Source organism: Choloepus didactylus, chromosome 23, assembly GCF_015220235.1.
Source record: "Choloepus didactylus isolate mChoDid1 chromosome 23, mChoDid1.pri, whole genome shotgun sequence".
Lineage (NCBI taxonomy): Eukaryota > Metazoa > Chordata > Mammalia > Pilosa > Megalonychidae > Choloepus > Choloepus didactylus.
In genome coordinates this window covers 6,156,609-6,174,137 of record NC_051329.1, presented here as the reverse complement: position 1 = coordinate 6,174,137, position 17,529 = coordinate 6,156,609, and the positions used below count along the sequence as shown (strand labels likewise).

Here is a 17,529-nt window from a genome sequence, read left to right as displayed (position 1 = left end):
TTGAGAAGCTGTGGGGAGGGGGTTAAATTGAGGGGGTCCCAGGCATAAGGTGAGCTGCATGCAACTTTGAAACTCAGAGAGACCTATCACCGATCAAGACTGCAACAGCCTGCTGTTTTGGATTTCTGCTGCCAAATGTGCATCTGTATCTTTGGAGAAAAGGTCTAACACACGTTTCAAGTTCTTGAAAGAAATTCTCTTTTGACTCCCCGTTTAGGAATTTTACTTAAGCTGACAAAAGCAGTGTGTGTATCCCATTAGCCGTCTCTGGTGCCTTACAGTGTTTTCCTGTGTCCTCTTTAAGACACTTCTCTTGTCAGTTGACATTTAATTTCTTGTTCCTTATCTTTTCTACCATTGCACAGAGTGCTCATGTCCCACTGGTTTCAGGTTCTTTTGATTTTCCTGGCCTGGGCTTCACTGAGCCTGTGACTAACATGTACCATTGATAAGTGCTTTTGGTTCCAAGTAAAGGAATATCTAACTAAGAGTAGCTCAGACAAATGGAAGTTTATATTCCTGTAAGACAAGACGTCTGGGGGTAGAGCAGCTGCCAGTTTTGTTTCAGCAGCTCTATGACGTCAGGGCCAATTTCTCTGAGATTGTTTTGTCTTTTGCTTCTTATGTGTTGCGTCATGATCACAGAATGGCTGCTATGACTCTACATACCGCATCTCTGTTCCTGGCTTGAAGGAGGGCAAAGGGTCAAGGACCTTCTCTAATAAGATTTTACTTAAATGCAACATACACAGCTCAGGTTCTTAGACCAGAACCTGGCACATGGTAGTTTATGCTATTCAAGCACATACACTAACTGCCGTATGTTACAGATGTGCATTGGTACCCACACACATGCACCTAATGTACTGCTATCCTCATATAGTTATTTACCTTCCCCACCCTTAGAAGACCTTCCAGGTAGCCTTCCTTGCATGGTGCCTGCCTAGGAAACTGAGGCTCTGTGATTGATTCAGATCAATCTGATTCATGCCTTGGGGTTGGTAGAGGGCCCTGCCTTCCCTTAGGTCGGGGGCTTTCTCTGAACAATTGTGTCCTTTAGTCTGCAAAGGAGGTTGGATGTTTGGCAAGGACGGATCTGTGACTTATCATCCAGGTATCTGTCTGTCTGTCCATCTGTCTATCTATCTATCCATCCATCAGGATGCCAGTCCAAATGTCCTTTTGTTAGTAGGATGCGTTTAGGGTAGGACTGGAAACTCTGCTTCAGATTTGATTGAAATCATTCATTTATTCAGAGAATATTGACTGAGTACCTACTAGGTTCTAGGAAGTAGTGACCCTGCTGAGATAACAAACAAGTAGCAGATAAACATGTAGAGGTCATTGCAAAGGCTGGAGTGTGCTGTGAAGGGGAGAAAACAGTGTCTGGGTGGGGGATCCTGGAGATCATTGGCCCTTGTCTATTGGGATGAAGCTGGAGCAGATCCTGAGAAGGGTCTGGCTGAGGGGAGGGGTGGGCCAGGGTCATTGATGAAGACCCTCCCAAGTTGCCTGCAGGACAGGTGTGTGCTGTGGCCTCTGGTTTCTGAGATGGCTGGGTCTGTCCCTGGACAGGTCAGTTTGCAGACAGTGGCTTCCACCTAGGATCAGGGTCCAGTCATTCCCTGTTCCCTCCTTCAGAGGGGACACATTCAATTTGTCAACTCCAACACCTCTTTGGAGTTGGAGTGGAGGCTGTTGCGGAAGGCACAGATCACCATGTAGGGGGTTGGGGGAGTCCTCTTTGACCCCCGTCTTGCTGTGCTCTGCCTTCTCTGTCTCAGCGGGCAGTGCTATTCCCCTAGAGGGGATAGAAAATTCCAGATTGGAAAATTCAGAGGCTTCTTATCTACAGTCTGTAAAGCTGGGAGGCAGAATCGACATAGACATTGTCAGCATGAGTTGAGATTCATCAGAAGGAATGACCAAGTGGAGTCTGGTTTGGGGTATCCAGGGGTGGGGGGCAGTGACTTTGGGGTCTTTTCTGTGATCTAGCTGCTCATCTGAATTCTCTGTTATAGGTGAGTTCCTTAATTTCAGACTTTGTGAGGGGAACATGGGACACACATGCCAAGTAACATCTGAAGGCTGGTATATTAACTGGTGCATCTGCTGATCCACCTGCTTGTCCATCTGTCCTTTCTCAGCACCCACTCCGTTCCCACCTCTGCTCCGAGGGAAGGGAGCTGGCAAACGACACAGAAGGTTCCTGTCCCCCCATAGCCTATAGGAACCAGACCCAAGTGGGACAACACACATATAAGTGGGTTAATTTTCCATGGCGATAAAGTGTGCAAGAGAACAAAATGGGTGTTGTGATGGAAAACTAGGATGGGCTTTGGAGGAGGCAACCTTCGAGCTGAGATGTAATCAAGGAAAGCCTCTCAGGCCAGAACCGTGGCAGGAGGCTTCCCGTGGTGGGACCAGCCAGCGCAGGGCCCATGGGCAGAGACAAGCTCCTGGGTGTGAGGACAGAAGCACAGCGCCCCTGAGGCAGAGTGGGGGGCCGTGAGTAGCCCATGAGGAGGTCAAAGGCAGGCAGGGACCCGACAGGGGCCTTAGAGAGATGGTGGGAGAGGGAGAAGGGGAGAGAGAGAATGGAATAGGTGTCGCTTGTCTGGAATTAAGTTTGCATGAGTAGAAGCAGGAATAATATTGGGGGGGGGGGGGGGTTCTGCTTAACCACCCAGAATATAATTTCTGTCCATCCCATGAACATCATCCCAGGCACTTCCCAATGCTGACACTGCCATCCTGGCTGGGATCACGGAGCCCAGGCTGTTCGCTCTTGTGGTTTGTCAGGCTCAAAATGGCTTGGAGCCTGGCTCTTCTTCTTTTTTTTGCAAAGAAGCCAGCTGTGGTCCTGGCTTTGAAATTCACTTCCCTGAGCACGGGAGCAGGGGGGTGGCAGGGTCCGTGCAGGAGGCCTCAGGCCAGCCTGTCAGAGGCTGAACATCAAAGCCCTGCCCAGGCCCTGCCCACACAGACAGGGGGCCGTGGACCTGCATGGAGCCATCAGCGAGCAGAGGGGGCTGTCTGCCCAGTGGTTTGTAAAGGCAGTGGCCAGCTGCAAGGCCAAGGGGCTCTGGGGATCTCTGGGTCCTGAGGATGCAGGCAGGGCAGCCTCTCTCACACTAATGGTATCTCTCCAGGAAGGGGCCCTTGGGTGCCCCAGGGCACGTGTGGGGATGGAGCTCAGTCGAGAGAGCCCTGCTCACATCTCAGTACAGGCTGGAGCCTTCGGCTGCAGGGGCATCCTGGGTAAGTAGGGCACAGTGCACTTCAGTGGGCCCCTGGACATTTCACCAGGCCTAAGCCCTGAGAGGAGGAGATAAGAAATAGTATGATCATCAACAGCCACCATGGCTGTTTCTGGAGCAAGCACTGCTTAGGCGGGCACCGTGAGAAGCAGCTCATTCCCTTACCGAATTCTCACTGCTTAGCTCTTGGCTGAGCATCACTATGTGCAGGACACAACGTCAGCCCTGGGGGCCCGTGGTGACCCCGACGCTGCAGGGGAAGAGCCAGACAAGCAGGCAGACCAATCAGTGCAGTGAGGCCAGGTGGTGATGTCAGGGAGGAAAGCCCCTAGGTCAAGAGTGGAGAGAGGGCCTGGTGGGCTGGGATGATGTTTTAGAGGGGGTCAGGGAGAGTGGTCCATGGAAGTGGGATGTGAGGCGAGTCCTGCCCAGTGAAGAGCCAGGCTTGGCCAGATCTGCAGGAAAAGTGTTGAGGCAGAGGGAACAGTAGATACAGAGGCTCAGAGGGGGCCAAGATGGTGTGTTTGAGCAATTGATAGATGTCCACATTTAATCCTCACAGTAACATAAGATAGAACTAGAATGAGCCCCATTCTCAGATGATCAAATCTGAAAACTCTACCCAAGGCTGTTCTGCAGAAGGCCCAAGAATTCTAGGTCGGGAGTGATCCCTGAAGTCGTCCCCTTTACAGGTGCAAGTGTCTGTAAACAAAGCACATGGAACCCCCTGTTGAAAGAAATGCCAGCGGCCCGGGGGTCCTTGCCCTGGCCCAGTGTGCATCTCCCGCTCGGGGTGGTGGGGCCGCATCCCTTCCCCACATCTCCCTCACATGGAGTCCCGGTTGCTTCCGGTGCAGGCAGGAGAGGCCGGGTGTGGTCAGGAGAGAAAACGGGAGGGGGCCGGTTGTGCAGCAGGCGCGGGGCCGAGCTCAGCTCTGTGCAGGGGCGGCGAGCCTTCGATGTGTGCTAACTGGGAGTCTCCGTACTAAGTGGGAGCCCCGGTACTTCCAGGGTCCTGCCCTGCGTCTACCTGCAGGTCGGGAAGGGGATTGCGCGTTTGCTGGCTCCAGGTGCGGAGCCATTCACGGCAGCAGCTGCTTTCCAGCCCTTCCAGCGTCTCTGGCCTTCAGCTCCTTAAAGCTGAAGTGAGACGTGGGACCCAAGTTAGAGCCACATGGAGAGCATCAGAGGAGGGGTCTGCGAAGGACTGTTTCCTCACAGGGAAGGGGACAGAAGCGCCACTCTGATTGGACCAGCCCTAAGGAGGAACCAGGTGCTGATTGGCTGCACTTCCTGGGCCGGGGGCGGGTCAGTTCCAGCAGAAGCACGTGGTCTGGGAGGGGTCCCGGGGCGCCCAGCCCAGATGGGGGTTACTGCTTGTCTGACCTTGGAAGTCTGGGTGTGCTCACTCGCCTTCTTCCTGAAAGAAGAAGTCCCGCAGTCTTCTCTTTCTTTAGGGTTTTTATGACCTTGCAAAAATCATTTCCCAAATCCATCATGACATAAATTTAGAAATTAGACTAACTCTGGGCATCAGTGAGTATTACACAGTCTAAATTACTAATGGGTTCAGGAATTCCGTCTCTGTCTGTCAGTCAGGCTTCACCTGCCTTCCTGATATAAAAAACAGCTCCTTGAGTTGAAGTATCAAGTTAGAGGCCCCTGCCCCCCGTCTAGTAACAGGGTTGGTTCAAATGAAATATAAAAACTGCTTGTGTATGGCTGGGAGCAGCAAACCTACAGGAAATCGCTGAGCTGCTTTTTGAGCTGCTTTTGGCTTCCTGCTCCCGGGTAACTATCAGTGTTCTCCTTCTCTGGCTCCCAAGGAGTCCCCAGAGCCACCTGCCGCCCCATCGCCAGCACTGCTTGTTTGTCTCCCACCTGCGTGGTCCGGGCACGGTTGGAAACAGCTGCCCCTTTAGACCCTGCATCCCAGCCAAAGGCACGTTCTGGAGGAGGGTGTGCCATTGACAGCATTTGAGAGCAGACAGTTACTCCCCGGGAAGAGCTACATCAACACACTTTCTCTGTCTTGGTTTTTAAAAGGAAAATGAAACCTTACAATCCTCAGGGTTTCTAGATGCTGAATATTATGATTCCTGTTTATAGGGAAGGAGGAAGAGGCAACAGGCAATTGCACATTTTGCCATTTGAGTTTATTATGAAAATGGAAGAAAAAAATCACTGGTTTCCCTAAAGTAGTGAGGAAGTTATTTTTTAGAGAATGAGAAAAATTGAGCCTTTCTCCCAATACCAGCGAGGGCCAGAAGTTTGTTTTCCTAGTAGCATAAACGTCAGTCGTCAGTCTCTTTATGCCTTACTTTCTACAAGACATAAGCCCACCCATTTGCTTAAAGACTCAGGCAAAGAAGGGATGCGGTTGGACTTGACATAATACAGCTCTGGAGCCAAAAATAGATTTGCAGCCAGCAGTTGTATTCAATTGAGTACTGAAATAGTCCTCTCAAATGCTGGGGCAGCACAGCAGAGCTACTCTGAGTTATAATAATAGAGCAAATTGTTTACTTTAGGTATTAATTTAAAATTTATGTATTTTAAGGAAAAAATGATGAGTAATCCTTCAAACAGTTCAGAAAAATGGATCCTCTCCTAACATTACATATTTCCTTTTGGCAAGTTCAATTTGGAATAGAGATGAGGATGTAATTGTCATAGAGTTCTGCTTTTTGCTGCCCTCATTCAGCCTTTTCTCAAGAGGAAAAGTCTCAAATGCTTTCAGGGAAAAAAGTGTGGTTCTCTATGAGGTTTGCCCGTAAGGACATGCAGCCTTCTTTTCTTTACAGACAGATTTTTCAGGAAAGTGTCTTAGGCAAGCTCCTTTAAGAAGAGCTTTAGTTCTTGAGGGGAATATGGCAGGCCCAGGGGGACCGTTTGGATTTTGTCTTTCCAAGGATGTGACTTTGCCCCCTGTGGCCCCCCCATTCGTCTGCACTTAGTGCTACCCAGTGTAGTCTCTGTGACTTCTCTGTTTGTTATATATTCACTAATGCAAATACCCTTAGTGTTTTCAGGCCCATTCTAGACTAACATTTGCACACAAAATCGCAACCAAGAGGCAGTCGTGAACACGATGACACCATGTGCTAAGAGGGGGCATTTGTGAAGTGGTGGGGGCACCTACTCGCAGAAGCAGGTCATTGTGACTGGGGAGCATGTCATCCAGGGAGGCTTCACGTAGGAGGCAGCATTTTAGTAGTCCTGAAGGAAGAAGGGAAGAAGGGGAGTAGTGAGCCCAATAAATAACCTTTATTGAGCACCTGCAGTTTTCCAATTGTTTTAAATTCCTTTCCTTCATTCAAGTACAAGTACAGTTGTTGAGCACGTTTTACAGATGAGGAAACTGAGTCAGAGTGAGATAAATGACTTGCCTAGGACATCACAGCTGAAGAGTGGTAAAGGCAAGATTTGGAAAAGGGCGTGTCCCCCTTCCCCCCACCCAGCGCAGCCCTGAGCCATCATCTTGCTGCTGGCTGTGCCAGGCACAGAGAGCTAGGGGGACAAGGGGGAGGAGTTTGAAACCCTCTACTGGTTAGGGGAAAAGCTTGTGTGCAACACTTACCAACTGCTGCACCTTGAGGAAATGAAGAATGTGCCTGAACCTCTGTTCCCTCACAAAATAGGATAGGAAACTGGCTGGGCATTGGCGAGTGGACCCATGTGCGTCCCACTCCCTCCCTCCCTGCTCTGCCCCTTGCCACCGTCCCGTTGCCTTCTGAACACATCTATTGAATAGTAGGTATGGGCTGACAGTAACCCGTGATCGGAAAAGGAAGCCTAATTGTTTATTAGTTTCACCGACATGTAACTTCAAGTCTACCGCTCAGGCTGGGAGGGGTGCAGGCAGCCCCTGGGGGCCGCAGTTCCCCACTGCTCACAGCAGAAAGCTGTGTGGCTCGCAAGGTGGAGTCTTTCTGTTGTTCTCCCTTCTCCCTGCCTCGGACAGCGTTTGCCTGCTTCTCGCCGCCTCCCCAGCTCTCTCCCTCCATGTGTCCCTCTGCCCTTTGCTTGGTTTGTCTTACCCACTCTGTCTCCCTGCACGTCTTTCTCTCTGACCCCCCCCCCCCCACCGCTGACTTTCTCTCCCTCTCCCCCTCTGCTTCCCCCCATCCATCCATAGACAGTCCTGCCCAGGAAGGTTTGCCGATTCTAAAATGAAGTCATTCTTGGGCTTCAGGGTCCCTAGTTAGGTTTCTCCTCTGGAGCACTTCTCCTGGAAGTGCCATGTCATCAGCCTTCGCTTTCCATGAGCAGTTGTCATTTGCTTGCTGGTCCTGTGGCAGCTAGAAGTTCTGTCAAATGTTAATTTAGCTCAAGCTGGGTGAGAAGCTTTTTTTTTTTTCCAGATAACAAAGAAATGCTATTAACAGGTTACAGTGGTAATTAAGCCAGCACTGATAGCCAGGCGCAGGAAGGCCTTGGAGGAAACATGGGTGTGCGAGCCAAGGGGCCCCACCTGAATGGGTGGTGGGGACACCGGGGGCAGGAACACGGAGGAGCCGGGGCAAAACTTAGACCCTGAGCCTTCCATGGCCCTCTCTTCCGCTCCTCCTGTCTTTATGGTTGTGTCTGGGTCCCCAGGCCTCAGTGTTCTCCATCTTTCCCCCTGCCTCTTTCTCCCCTGTCTAGAGTTGTTGAAACGTGTGTTTTCTTTGCCTTCCATCTCTCTCTTTCCACCTGTTTCTCTGGGTGTGGTCTTTCTTTCTCTCTCGCCCTCTGTGTCTGTCTCCCTTTCCGTCTCCCTCTCACCACTCACAGACGGGGCCTGTACCAAAAGCCCGTCACGCACCCACCTCCCGGCACAGCCCCGAACCCCCTCTGCGGGTGGAGCCAGGCCCCAAGTGAGGACAGACCGTCCAGGGTCGCTGTGCCTGGGCCTTCTCTCTCCCATGCGCAGATGGGGCCATGGGTGGGGTCTGCCCCACCACGCATACTGTTCCCCATGACGTGGTGCGATTCTCCTCGGGCACCCCCACAGCAGAGGCTGCCACACGCTGCCCCAGGCTCAGCTGCGTCTGCAGTGGGGTCCCCACCGAGGGGCCGGGCTCTGGGGCAGAGCGTGTGCTTGGGAGTCGGGCAAATCCCAGCTCAGTGGTCGCCCAGGTGTGTGACCTCAGGCAGGCCGCCTAACGTCTCCGAGCCTCAGTTTCCCGTTTTGTGAAACGGGTGTAATAATAATGGTACCTTCCTCCCTGGGCTGCTCTTTAGCTCCATTGTCCCCCTGAGCTCCCCCGCTCCTGTCCACTCCCTGCGTGACCTTCAGGGGCACTTGTGTTGGCGACCCCTGCCCTAGTGGGTTGCCTTTACCCACCCCTCCCCTCATAGCCACTCAGCAGTGTTGCGGTTGTTGTTTTCTTTAACATTTCATCCTTTTCAAAGCATCTTCCTATCCCTGGAAGTTGATCAGTTGGATATTATTATCCCATTTTACAGACAAGGTTGTGCTGGCTTGGGTCACCTAGGGCTGTTGACAGCTCTCTCAGGAGACCCTTTCTGTTGGCCTGTCATGCCCCCCTCCCCCCCACCCGCAGCACTCAGGCCAAGGCCCTAGGCGTACGGGTGTAAGATCTGGTGTCTGCTTTAGCTGATAAAGTGAAACATTCGTGCTGCGAGGAGGCCCTTGCTACTCTGGAGTTACCACAAAAAATGTTGAGCCTTTGGTGGAGCCTGTTCTGGTGGCCGGTAAGAGACACCCCTTGGGGCAAGTGCAAGCACAAAGGGGAATTCATGACAACAGGCAATGTTGCCTAGAACCCGAGGCAGGGAAGTGGCAGGAGACAAGGAAACTACTGGAGCCAGACTGGAGCGCCAAGGAAGTCAGCCTCTCTCTCTCCTCTCTCCAAAACCTGCTTCATTTCTCTTCTACAGACGAGCTTCCCTGCTTGCCAGATGCTGGCAGACAATGGCCACCAGTGGCTGCTTGGTCTCTGTCCCTTCCATTTCTAGAGAGGGGTCAGAAGGAGGTTGCAGTCCCTTATTCCCTATTCCCAACCCTTCAAAGGAAGGGCTTGTTGGCACAGCTTGGTCCTGGCTCATATCTGCCCTGATGGGAGGTGGGGTCGTTGGTGCTGGGGAACCTTGTCGCTGTATTGTGATGATGGGAAGAGGGGATGGGAGCTCCCATTGGGTGTTTCCACAGCCCCGTTGGATGGCTTTACCTCTACTCAGCAATATTCGAGACCTTACCATACCCCAGGCACTGGGGTGCCCCTGAAAAAGAGAAGTGTGGTGCTTGCCAACTTGTGGCTTTTTCTTGGTTGGGTTTCTCCTCCTCCAGGGGAAGCTCCACCCACAGAGAGATGAGGACTCACTTCCTTGTCTCCTGTGCTGCTGGCAGTGGAGGTAAACCTGCCCCTAAGGCCCCCGTGACAGCCGTCTTCCCTGCGGTGACCTAATTGCACAGGTAGGTGGCATTTGCCTCTTGCTGTTGTTGGTTCCTCGGATTTCTCAGCTTGCCCTGTGCACCCCTTCCAAACAGCTCTCACCTCTTCCCTCTGCAGCCACCGGCCAAGAGATGTCGGAACAGAGCTCTGACCAGACTGCATGTTTACTGGCTCGCTCTCCGAGTGCCACCCTATTTGAAATGACTTCCCTTGTGTGATTCAGGGACTCATAAAGGGTTGAATTTTGAAATCACATTTTTTCTGCCTTTGGATATTAAATACCATGAGTCCAGAAGCAGCCACCAAGCAGGGGATTGGGCTGATTTCAAAGTTATAAAATGACGACAGTGGAACTGAAAATCATTTATTTCAATTGTAGCCACACCCTAGCTTTTCTGGGTTAAAATGTGTGAAGTTTGCATCTGCCTTGGAGCTTTAGACATAAGAAGTCAAGGTGTTGAGAGTAGAATGTGTTCAGAATTCAGTTTTGACTCTGAGGCTGATGTTCCTGGGCCAGAACCTCGCGGGCTGGGGAGAGCCCAGGAGGGACACCCCAGAAGGCACGCACAGTCAGGAGGTGGGGCTTTGGGGCTGCTTGGCTGTTTCCACCAAAAATTAAGCTTCATGTTCATAGAACAGATTTTAAAATCAGATCCTCTATAAGTGTAACTTTTATCCTTAAAGCTTTCTTTAGAGCTAGGCAAAGAAGTGGGACTGTTAGATCCATTTTACAGGTGTGGAGCTGAGAGGAGAAAGAGCCGGTGGCCGGGACAGTGGGCTTTGGCATCTAAGTGTGTGTGGCATCCTGGCTCTGTTGCTTAGCAACAGTGTGACTCTGGTCAAATTAGGGAACCCTTTTGGTGTCAAGTCCCTCGTTTGTAGAATGACGATGGAAGTAGTAATCCTTCAGTTAGGATGTGTGAGGACTGAATGAGACATTGATTAGACGAGTTAGTCTTTATCATGGACTTACAATATACCAGGCACTGTTCTTTAGTGTTTTGGAAATAATCAAATGTTAATGTGCACTGCACTGAATATTATTGTAGAGATGAACTGACGTTAAGACAGAATGTGGTTCAACTGGGTAGCCCAGCGCCCGCTCCTTATCTAAGTGTTTAGGTAAAGTTAGTTGTCGTCGATCACTAGAGCACTTGCCATGACCTGTGTCTTTATGCATTTACTCATCCAGATTCTTCATCTGTTTGTTCTTCTGGCCCTTCTGTCCCTGAGAGTGGAAGGCCCACGGGAACCACCGTAGTCCCCGGCAGTCAGGGAACACGCGCTCGTTGATGACAGACTGTGGCTCGGAGACGTGCCGTGTCTTGCTGCGGGCACAGGGATCGATGCCACGTCCCCTTGCAGCCCAGACCTGCCAGCACAGGGCCCCGTCAGGGGAGAGCCCCAGAGGCCAGGGGGGCGTGGACAGACCCTTCTCCCCAGCGGCTGAGTCTCAGAAGGATTTTACTAAGACTCGGTGTTTTTTGTTTGTTTGTTTAATCACTGCCTTTCTTTTATAATTTGGGAGAAGTGGTATATCGAACTGTTTAAGAGATTGGATTCAGGGCTCAGATTGGTCTAGTTCAGTCCTGACTGAACTGGGTAGCCTTGGTCAGCCTTTCCTTCCCTCCCTCCCTCTTTTTTTGTTTTCCTCATTGAGCTTCTTAATACTATGTGAACAGATGCCCATTTCATTATGAACGTTTTTATGGATAAGGCTGTTTGATCTCCTCTATTCCTGGTCCCGTCCTGCTCCCCAGAGTAAACATCCCCTAGTCAGTGCATCCTTCCGTGCCGTTAATGTATTTTTAAGTAGACATAGATGTCTTCATAAAGTACATCACATTTCATGCTTTATAAAAACCCAAATGGCATCAAACTTTAAAAGCATTTGGTAACTTACTATTTTTTTCAACTCAAGATTTTACTTTGGAGATGTATGCGTAGTAAAACTGACATTTATCTGGCGCTTATTATGTGCCAGTTGCCTTTCAAAACACTTGGTGTGTGTGTGTGTGTGTGTGTGTGTGTGTGTGTGTAACTGGATCAGCCAGGATAGGCTACACTATGCTGCAGTGATAAACAAGCCCTAAGTTTTTTATAAAACCTTTTTCTTTTTCAATAATGTCAACCTGATTGGAAATTTAAAAATACTACAGAGTTCCCGAACACCCATATCCAAATTTCTCAAATGTTAGCATTCTGTCTCTCTGCACAAACACACAGTATTATTATTGTTTATGAAATGTTGGAGGGTAAGTTGTTCACATGATTGCTCTTTATCCCTAAGAACTTCAGTGTGAATTTCCCCAAACCTTTTATATTTAAAAGTAGAGTTAAATTATCAAAATTAGGAAATTAACATTGATACAAGGAATTATCTCATCTGTAGACCTTATTGAAATCCGATCTGTTGTCCTGTTAATGGTGTTTTTTGTGTTTGTGGATCCAGTCCAGGATCGCCTGTCCCATTTTCATGTCCCTCGGGGCCCTTTAGTCTGGAGCGGTTCTCCAGTCTGTCTTTCAGACCATGACACATTTGAGGTACACAGGCCAGTTGTTTCAGGGAGTGCACCGTAATTTGGTATTGTCTGACATTTCCTCGTTATTAGTTTCAGTTTATGCATTTCTTGTTGGACGCTTCAGAAGTGAGTGTCCTTTTCAGGATGTAGAATGTCTGTTTATCCGTTACTAGTGACACTGTCTTTGATCACTTGCTAAGATGGTACCTGCCAGATGTCTGTACCATAAAGTTACTGTTTTTTCTCTTTGAAATTAATGAGTTTCATGCACGGAGCTACTTTGATGCTATGAAAATATCCTGCCTTTTATCATTCTTTCAGTCCTGTTAGCACCTGCTGATGATTCTTGCCTGAGATAGTTTTGGAACAGACGTTGGTTGTCAGGTGGCACTGTTCTAATTTCAACATTTTTACATTTATCAGTTGGAAGCCTCTGAGGATGACCCTTCCTTTCTCCTCTGTCTGTACATTTATATCAGTATGAATCAGAAACTTATTTTATCCTATGGGATATAATCGACTACTCTTACTGTTTAATTACTTATTTTGATACTAAAATTGTCCCAGATTGGCCAATGGGAGCTCCTTTAAGCCAGCTCCTGTGTCCTTTGACAGTTTTTGAGAGCTTTGTTACCTTCTGGTTCCAAAAGATAGTTTAGGTTCATTTTCATGTACTTTCTTTGCCTCAACCCTAGAATCAGCCATTTCTCTGTTTTCTTTTATTGGAGAATGGATTTAGAACTAACATCTGGGTGCTGGGTGTGCTTATTGATAGAGATGCGATTGTTTCTAAGTAAGCACTCCAAGCAAACAGGACTAGGGGAAAAAAAAAAAATATATATATATATATATATATATGTATGTATATACACACACACACACACATATACACATATTAACACGCATACTTTTTTCTCTCTCTCCATCCCTCCCTCCTTCCCTCACCCTTTCCCACTCCCCCCAACTAGCTCCTACTTGTATTTCCCATACAGTTCAGCACACAGAGTTCAGCCTAATCTCCCCCTTCCATTTTTAACTCACTTCTCTATCACTGAGAAAACTGACTGTCATTATCCAAAATAGATTATTTGCTCAATCTAGAATACACTAAAGTAGTTTTGGAATTGCTAGCCCACACTGCTGTGGAAAACAAACCTAACTAGAATTCAGTATGTCTTCACAGTTATTTTTGTCTTTTGCCTGAGAGCATATCGTCAAAACAATTTTTCTCAAAAGTTGCTTCCAACTCCTAAGTTGCAGTAGCTTGAGACAACAGAGGTTTCTTCTTGCTGACACTGCGTGTCCATCCCAGCTCATCTGGGGCTTTGCCTGCCTTGCCCTCACTCTGGGACCCGGGTTGACAGAGCAGCCATCGTCATGGCGGCAGAGGAGAGTGTGGTGCGCTGTGCTCCTAAAGCTCTGGTGGAAGTGAGCACAGACCTGCACTCACATCTCATTCGTCCAGTCAAGTCACGAGGCCACAGTGGGCAGCAGTGTCCAAGCAGTGTGCTCAGAAGGAGATCTGGTGGACTTGCCTTGTTTATCCAAAGTCATCCTTATAAAACCTTTGAAAAAATTTTCTTCTACAGGGAGGAAACTGAAGCACTCTGCCCTAATCTCAACCACCATAAGGAGACAATGCTTCATGTTACCTGCTGCATAATATTCTACATCACATGTATCCAGTCCATTGGCCCATTCCCTGACTGATGAATATGCAGTGTTTCTGCCTTTTCCTATTAAAATCTGTGTTCCAAAGAGTACCTTGAACAAGACCCCCTTGTGGGAGCTCCTCGCTCAGTGAGGGGACCTAGATATCGAGAGGTGGAGGTGCTGGCTAGTCCCTTTTCCTTCCCATTAGAGACTCCTCATTTCCCAGGCTCTTCTCTACAAAACAAAGAGAACAATAGAACCAGCTCATTGATTTGTGATGGGAATTGTATCAGATAACGTATGACGCCTCTGCCACAACACACAGCCCGCAGCAGGTGCTCAATATATAAGAGCTTTATTACTCTTTCCTCTTGCGTGTTCATTCTGCCACTACCCAGCTCCATTGCACTGAAGTCCAGGGTTCTAGTTTTCTCTTCCCTTCTGGTGTTTTCTGTGTGTGGTTCGCCTATTTCCTTGGAGCTTCAGTTTCCCACCGTGGAAGAGGGAGTCGCTGCTACCTCCTGATGGAAGGAGACAGGTGTGGCAGGTGTGCTCCCTGCCCCCTGCCTTCTTTCCATATTGACAGGATTAGATGGCTGGCGTTGTGGGTGCCATCTTGTTCCTCTGAACAGTGGCGGAGAGAAGGGTGTAGATGTCACCCTGACCTCATTGACTCACTTGACCTAAGCCAGCAGCCACTTTCCTCCAGACTCCTGGTTCTCTGGGAAGTGTATACATCCATGTTGGCTAATTTCTCTCTACGTCAGGTTTTCTGTGACTTTGGTTAGATGCAGCCTTTGCTGAAACAGAGGCTGAGCCGGTTTCAGACCCAGGCCGTCCAGCTGCAGAGCCCATGCACGTGATGTCTCCCTGCACGCCTTCTCACCCCCAACACAACCCGAGGGTTCCACGAATGCAGTGGGGTCAGAACAAAGACGACTCCTATCAACTGGAGCGTGGAACCCAATATTTTATGATGCTAAGTATCATAAACACAGAAATTATTATAGAATTATAAATGTTGGTAATTACCACGTAGGGGAGGACTGCGAGACCCAGTAATGGGGTGGGTGACTGTGGGCAGGCAGGAAAGGCCACTTTCTCTGGAGACCTTCATGTTGAGAGCAGAAGGAGGAAAGGAACAGGTGAGGTGTGTTCTGGAATGCAGGCTCTGCACACGGAAAGGACCAAGGGCTCCGAAGAGCTTGCACTGTTGGGAGAACCAAAAAGACTGTGAGGCCTGATGGTGCTGAGGGGAAGGGACGGGGAGCAGGGCCAGCCAGAGAGCAGGCAAGGCTCCGGACGCTTGATGGCGGCGAGCTTGGATTTGCTCTCCCGAACAGTGGGATGCTCTCAGAGAGACTGAAGCATGGAGAAAAATGATCTGAATTAAATTGGGGTGAAAACAATGGTTGTGGGGAGGGCTCAGGGTTGGGCCAGGGTGGCCACTGGGGAAGGGGCTGTGGTCCTGGTCCACGTGAGAGACGATGGCTGGAGTGGGGGAGGTGGCCGTGGCGATGGTGAGAATTGGACAGATTTGAGATGAGTTATGAAGACAGAGCCTACAGAACTCTGAGAGATCATTGGAAGAAGAGATAAATGAATGCATATCTGCCTTTAACCATACCCTGGGTTGACAGAGAAGCTCTGGGTGTACCTGGTGATGGGATGCGGGTGGTGGGGGCATTGCTGGTGGTCAGTTCAGGGGTGCAGAGGTTTGTAATCTGCTGCTAGTCCTGTTGGTCTTTGTGCTGCTCTTTCCTAATTTGAAACAAAAATAAAGGCTGTATTCAGTGTGTTGATAAACCCATAAAATTAGGCAGTCACTTTCCAAATGAAGATTTGGACAATATTGCAAAGAACACTTGTTCTGTATATGTGTGTGTGTGTGTGTGCGATGCACCTGCTGAGGGTGGGGATGGGGATGGGGGTGGGGGAGAGGGGGTGGGGGGCAGGATGCCGCCTCTGAGGCTGGTCCAGCCTTCAGGCTTCTTGTCTCAGCCTGGGCAGGACCGTCACTGGTGAGCAGAACTTCCCACTTCGGGTGAGGTCATGACCCCCACCACCAGGTAATGAAGGCCGTGCACACCTTGTAACCCCTCCCCTGCCACCAGCTTGTCATCCTTGTTTGCTGACATGCACCCTCCTCTCTCTTCAGGACACAGAAGTCTTGAACACGGCCATTCTCACAGGGAAGGCTGTTTCAGTCCCCGTCAAAGTCGTGGCAGTTCAAGAGGACGGCTCTGTGGTCGACGTGTCGGACGCGGTGGAATGCAAGTCTGCTGATGAAGACGTCGTCAAGGTATCCACGGCTTTCTCTGCAGATCTCTTAACTGCCTGCTCTTTTGTGCTGTCCCTTCTTGGGTCCCCGGGGCCTGTCCTGGCTGAGCCCCCTGCTCTGCAGGGCTGGAGGCTGGGAGACTCTTAGCAGACAGAGAGTGGCTGCTCCAGGGACGCTTCTGGGGCCAGGAGAGGCTCAGCAGGCCGGGCTGCTTCCCTCTGCCTGGGGTGGGGAACCCACTGCTGCTCTTAGTCTCTAGCAGAAGTGATATTCACACAATTTGGTAAACCCGGCCATGAGACATCTCTGTGGGTTTCTTCATCCTAATTAACTGGATTTAAGACTCCAGATTCAGCCAGGAACCAGCCCTTGGCTTTTCCGTGTTCTCTCCAGAGGTCTGTTTGAACCATCGTATTTAGTGCTTCTGCCTATTTTTTCTTAGCGCCATTTGTTGACCTTTTCATTTTGCAGCAGAGACTTCAGGGGGAAAGGAGTTAAATCTTCAGAACCATCCTTCCTCCTCTCAGCTGCTTAGAGTGCCCCAGATCCGGTCCATCCATTCTAGAGAAACACCGTAATGCTGAGTTCTGTCCTTCCTGCCCTCCCACCAGCCCCATGTACAGGGTGAACGAGGCCTGGGCTCAATCTTAAGAGCTCTATGGCAGACTGAAAGGCCATTAGGACTTTCTCCTATGATGGAGGAGATCTGGGAGGGGTTGACTGAGATGGTTTTGATAAAGAGGAAATGATAATAATGCATACAGATGTGCCCAGCCTGCTTCCTGGACTCGGAGCTGTTAACTCTCCTAGAGACAGAAGGGGCTGGCTCAGAGCCGGTACACACCTCCCTGCCCAGGCTCCCGGCGATCCTTGTACTCCTGGGGTAGAGTTGGATTTAACACACCCAAGGCATTCAGTAATCCGAGTTTAGACAGATCTGATCCGAATCCCACGAGTTCATCTGCCCAGAAATGAAAACTACTCTTGAGGCATTGCCTTTGGTTGCCTCTGACAACTCACATGGTTTACCATCCCCACGTCGTGACCGAAAGGAGATACGGTGCTGGCTTTGGGAGATGGTGTCTGTGTGCTTGTACCACCATAGCCTCAAAGAAATTGCTTGTCTGTGCAGCTCTTTGAGCCAGGTGGAGTCCGCCTCTCCTCCCTGGAGAATTGCACCCCAACAGAGGACACCCCAGCTCATGGACTCCGTCGTTGCCTTAGGTTTGGTCGTCTCCCCCTCATGGAAATGAACTATCTCTTGCCCAACCCAAGAGATAAATTGCTTTGAAAAACAATAGCTTTTTGCGCCACTGTCCCTTTTGTAGCCACCTGAAGATGGGGCTTTCCTCCTGGCAAATCGTGGCCTGATATTAAGAGGAGCCAAGCAGAGCAGGCAGGTCAACGTGCTG

At 49.8% G+C, this 17,529-nt stretch overlaps 1 protein-coding gene across 7 annotated transcripts in view; it reads left to right on the top strand.

Annotated features, from left to right (window-relative positions):
* The window catches only part of TMEM132B (transmembrane protein 132B), a 398,454-nt gene that overhangs the window by 321,769 nt on the left and 59,156 nt on the right, over positions 1-17,529 (top strand). For 6 of the 7 annotated variants that reach the window (XM_037816674.1, XM_037816673.1, XM_037816672.1 and 3 more), the window contains one exon: positions 15,995-16,138. In XM_037816674.1, coding sequence (XP_037672602.1) covers positions 15,995-16,138 — 144 coding nt within the window. Of the gene's footprint in view, positions 1-9,563; positions 9,682-15,994; positions 16,139-17,529 lie in introns of those variants that run through there. The other variant, XM_037816679.1, reaches the window with a different exon arrangement.